General features: G+C 57.3%; 1 protein-coding gene across 7 annotated transcripts in view; it reads right to left on the bottom strand.

Moving 5' to 3' along the window:
- CCDC88C (coiled-coil and HOOK domain protein 88C) overlaps window positions 1-2,165 on the bottom strand; it is a 127,751-nt gene extending 125,586 nt beyond the window's left edge. For 6 of the 7 annotated variants that reach the window (XR_003002059.1, XR_003002060.1, XR_003002061.1 and 3 more), the window contains exons 1-2: window positions 1,947-2,165; window positions 1,098-1,198 (exon numbers count right to left, since the gene is read on the bottom strand). Coding sequence is in view for 4 of the 7 variants with exons in the window: in XM_024736355.1 (XP_024592123.1) it covers window positions 1,098-1,198; window positions 1,947-2,006 (161 nt within the window). In the remaining 3 variants the exon portion in view is untranslated. The remainder of the gene's footprint in view (window positions 1-1,097; window positions 1,199-1,946) is intronic. The other variant, XM_024736353.1, reaches the window with a different exon arrangement.
- Between the last annotated feature and the right edge of the window lie 280 nt (window positions 2,166-2,445).

Below are 2,445 nucleotides of genomic sequence, written 5' to 3'. Positions count from 1 at the left end.
AGTGGTAGGGCCTTTAAAAAAAAAAAAAAAAAAAAGACTGAGATGTATCTCCCAGAGCACGACATCAGGTAACTTCTTAAACCAAAGAAGCAATGTTCTCGAGAAATTTTTTAAAATAGATCTTTGTAGGTAGATGTATTTAAGCCACTTTCTGAATATACCAAAGCTGACTGTTCCTCCTCCCACGCGGGCCAAAAACGAAGCTGATTCTCATCAGCTAACAGGTTCATGCTCCAGTATGACAATTTGCTTAGTTGCAGGTGAGTAGGTGAGCATAAGGGCCTGATCCACAGAGATCAGGATGTTTTATGTTGCTTTAAGTGCCTGTGAACCATACTGACACCCAGTGCCAACATGTTCCCTGCAGTTCCTGAGTTAAAAACAGAACGCAGCGGCAGGAGCCAACACCTGCATGTGGCAGGCTGTCAATCAGACAGGCTCTGCAGAATTCAGCAACAGGAAAGGATGTGGTCAGACCAACATGCTAGCAAGTGTAACTTCCACCAAGACCCTGTTTAAGCCTCAAGCTTCAAGACAAACAGTACCACAGTATCCTGGCTCCCTGCGCCTCTCCCAACACAGTAACTTTAAATCCAGTCCCTGAGAAGGGACTTATTAACCAACTGTACTTGCTCTGGGGCAACTGAATATGGAAGATGAAGGGGAGCTCAGAAACACAGGCGTCCTGACCTCGAATGAAACTTTATAGTCACTCACGGATGCTCCGGTCCCACCCGACACTTCCTGTAACCAGACACTCTACGTTACAGTTCCTTGCCCCCCAAAGAAAAGGGTTTTTTTCGTGTCATTACTCAAACAACAATCAAGTCCCTGAGTTCGAAGTCAATTGCACTATCTACACCATGTGGATGACAGTCACTCAATTTCAAATTCCTTTCATCAAACAAGCCGCCAACCCACTGTCCTGGAGTTCTCCATACCCCACAAACGACGAAAAGACACGTTAATGCGGAGATACCAGTGGCCCGACGTGCAAAGAACCCTCCACTGCAACTTCACATTCCATTTCTACAAGCTTAAATTTCGACTTGCTGAGGCATCATTCACTCCTTCCTTCCTCCCCGAATATAACTTACATTTGCAACATGATTTGGTTCAAAAAGATGCCGTCCGCTAAATCCATGTACATTGTCAGGGTGTCCTGGTTGCCGCTTCCGAAGGGGCCAAAAGTTTTCACCTGCGGGTAGGGGACACGGAGAGAAAGGCAGGAAAAGTCAGCTCCACGAGCACAGTCTAAAGCTCTCCAGGCGAGCAGAGCCCCTGTGGGCAGGAGGGGGTCACCCAAGACCACCCACCCTTCAACAAACAGCACCCTTCTCCAGGGCCTCTCTCCCCTCCCCGCGCCAGGCAACAGACGCGAGACAGCAGAAAGAAAACTTCCTCGCCACTTTTCTCCGGCGTGTCAGAGCGGAAAAAAAAAATAAAAGGGACTTTTCAATAAATTTCTCACGTCTCAAATCCATTGGAAATCAGTGCGCCCAGCGCAGCCTGTACACGTTCTCACTGGGAATCCCCTAATCCCCACCGCCATCCACCCGCTGGTCTCAGAGGTTCAGAAACTACACGAGGATGTTTTGGGGAATGGGTCCTTTTCTCGAATGGTCAAAGCCATGGGAGGCCAGGGTGACCACCGGAAGACTGTCGCTCCAGGGCCTCCGGCCCAACGCCCCGGTGGGAACAGGTGTACCCGCTCAGCCCCCAGCCGGGCCGAGAGCGCGGCGGGGTCCTGCACCGGGCGCGCGGGCTCCAGAGCTGGAAATACCCCCGTACTCCGGGACACTTGATGACCGGCCGGGGGCACCTGATGAATCCTCTGCGTCCAGGGGCTTTCCGGGGCCCCGGCCGGGTCGGGTCTGCTGCGACTGCAGGCGGGCGGGAGTGGAGCTAGTGCCCCAACAATGGGGCGAGGGGCCGGGCACACTCACCCAGGTCACCAGCGGGCTCTGCAGGAAGAGCTCCATGAGCTCCGAGACGGTCACGTCCATGCTGAGGCTGTGCCCGCCGGCTCAGCACCCCGCGACCCCGTCCCCCGCGCCGCGTCACAAAGCGGCTCTGGCAGCGAGCGGCGGGGGCGGGTCTGCGCCGGCTCGCGCCCGGGAGACAAAGGCGGGGCGCGAGCCCACGTTCCGCGGTTTCGGCGGCCCCGCGCCCCGCCGGGGACGGGGGGAAGGGGAGGGCCCGCCGCTTGGGGAGGAACAATGCGGGCAGCGGCCCCGCCCCTCGGCGGCCCTGGGCGATTGGCGCGCCGCCTCGCGGCTGCGCTGGTAGCCCGGAGGGGGCGGCGGCCCGCACGTGCGTAGGGGGAGGGGGCGTCCCGGCTGCCGGCACCTGGGGCGGCCGCCGCGCGCCTACGTCGAGCGCACCCTCCGCGCGCTTGGGGCCCCGGCACTTGGCTCCTCTCTGCGCGTGTGCGTCGGCCACAGG

Source organism: Neophocaena asiaeorientalis, unplaced genomic scaffold (genome assembly GCF_003031525.2).
Source record: "Neophocaena asiaeorientalis asiaeorientalis breed wild unplaced genomic scaffold, Neophocaena_asiaeorientalis_V1.1 scaffold152, whole genome shotgun sequence".
NCBI classification, from domain to species: domain Eukaryota; kingdom Metazoa; phylum Chordata; class Mammalia; order Artiodactyla; family Phocoenidae; genus Neophocaena; species Neophocaena asiaeorientalis.
This window is presented reverse-complemented; position numbering and strand designations above follow the sequence as displayed.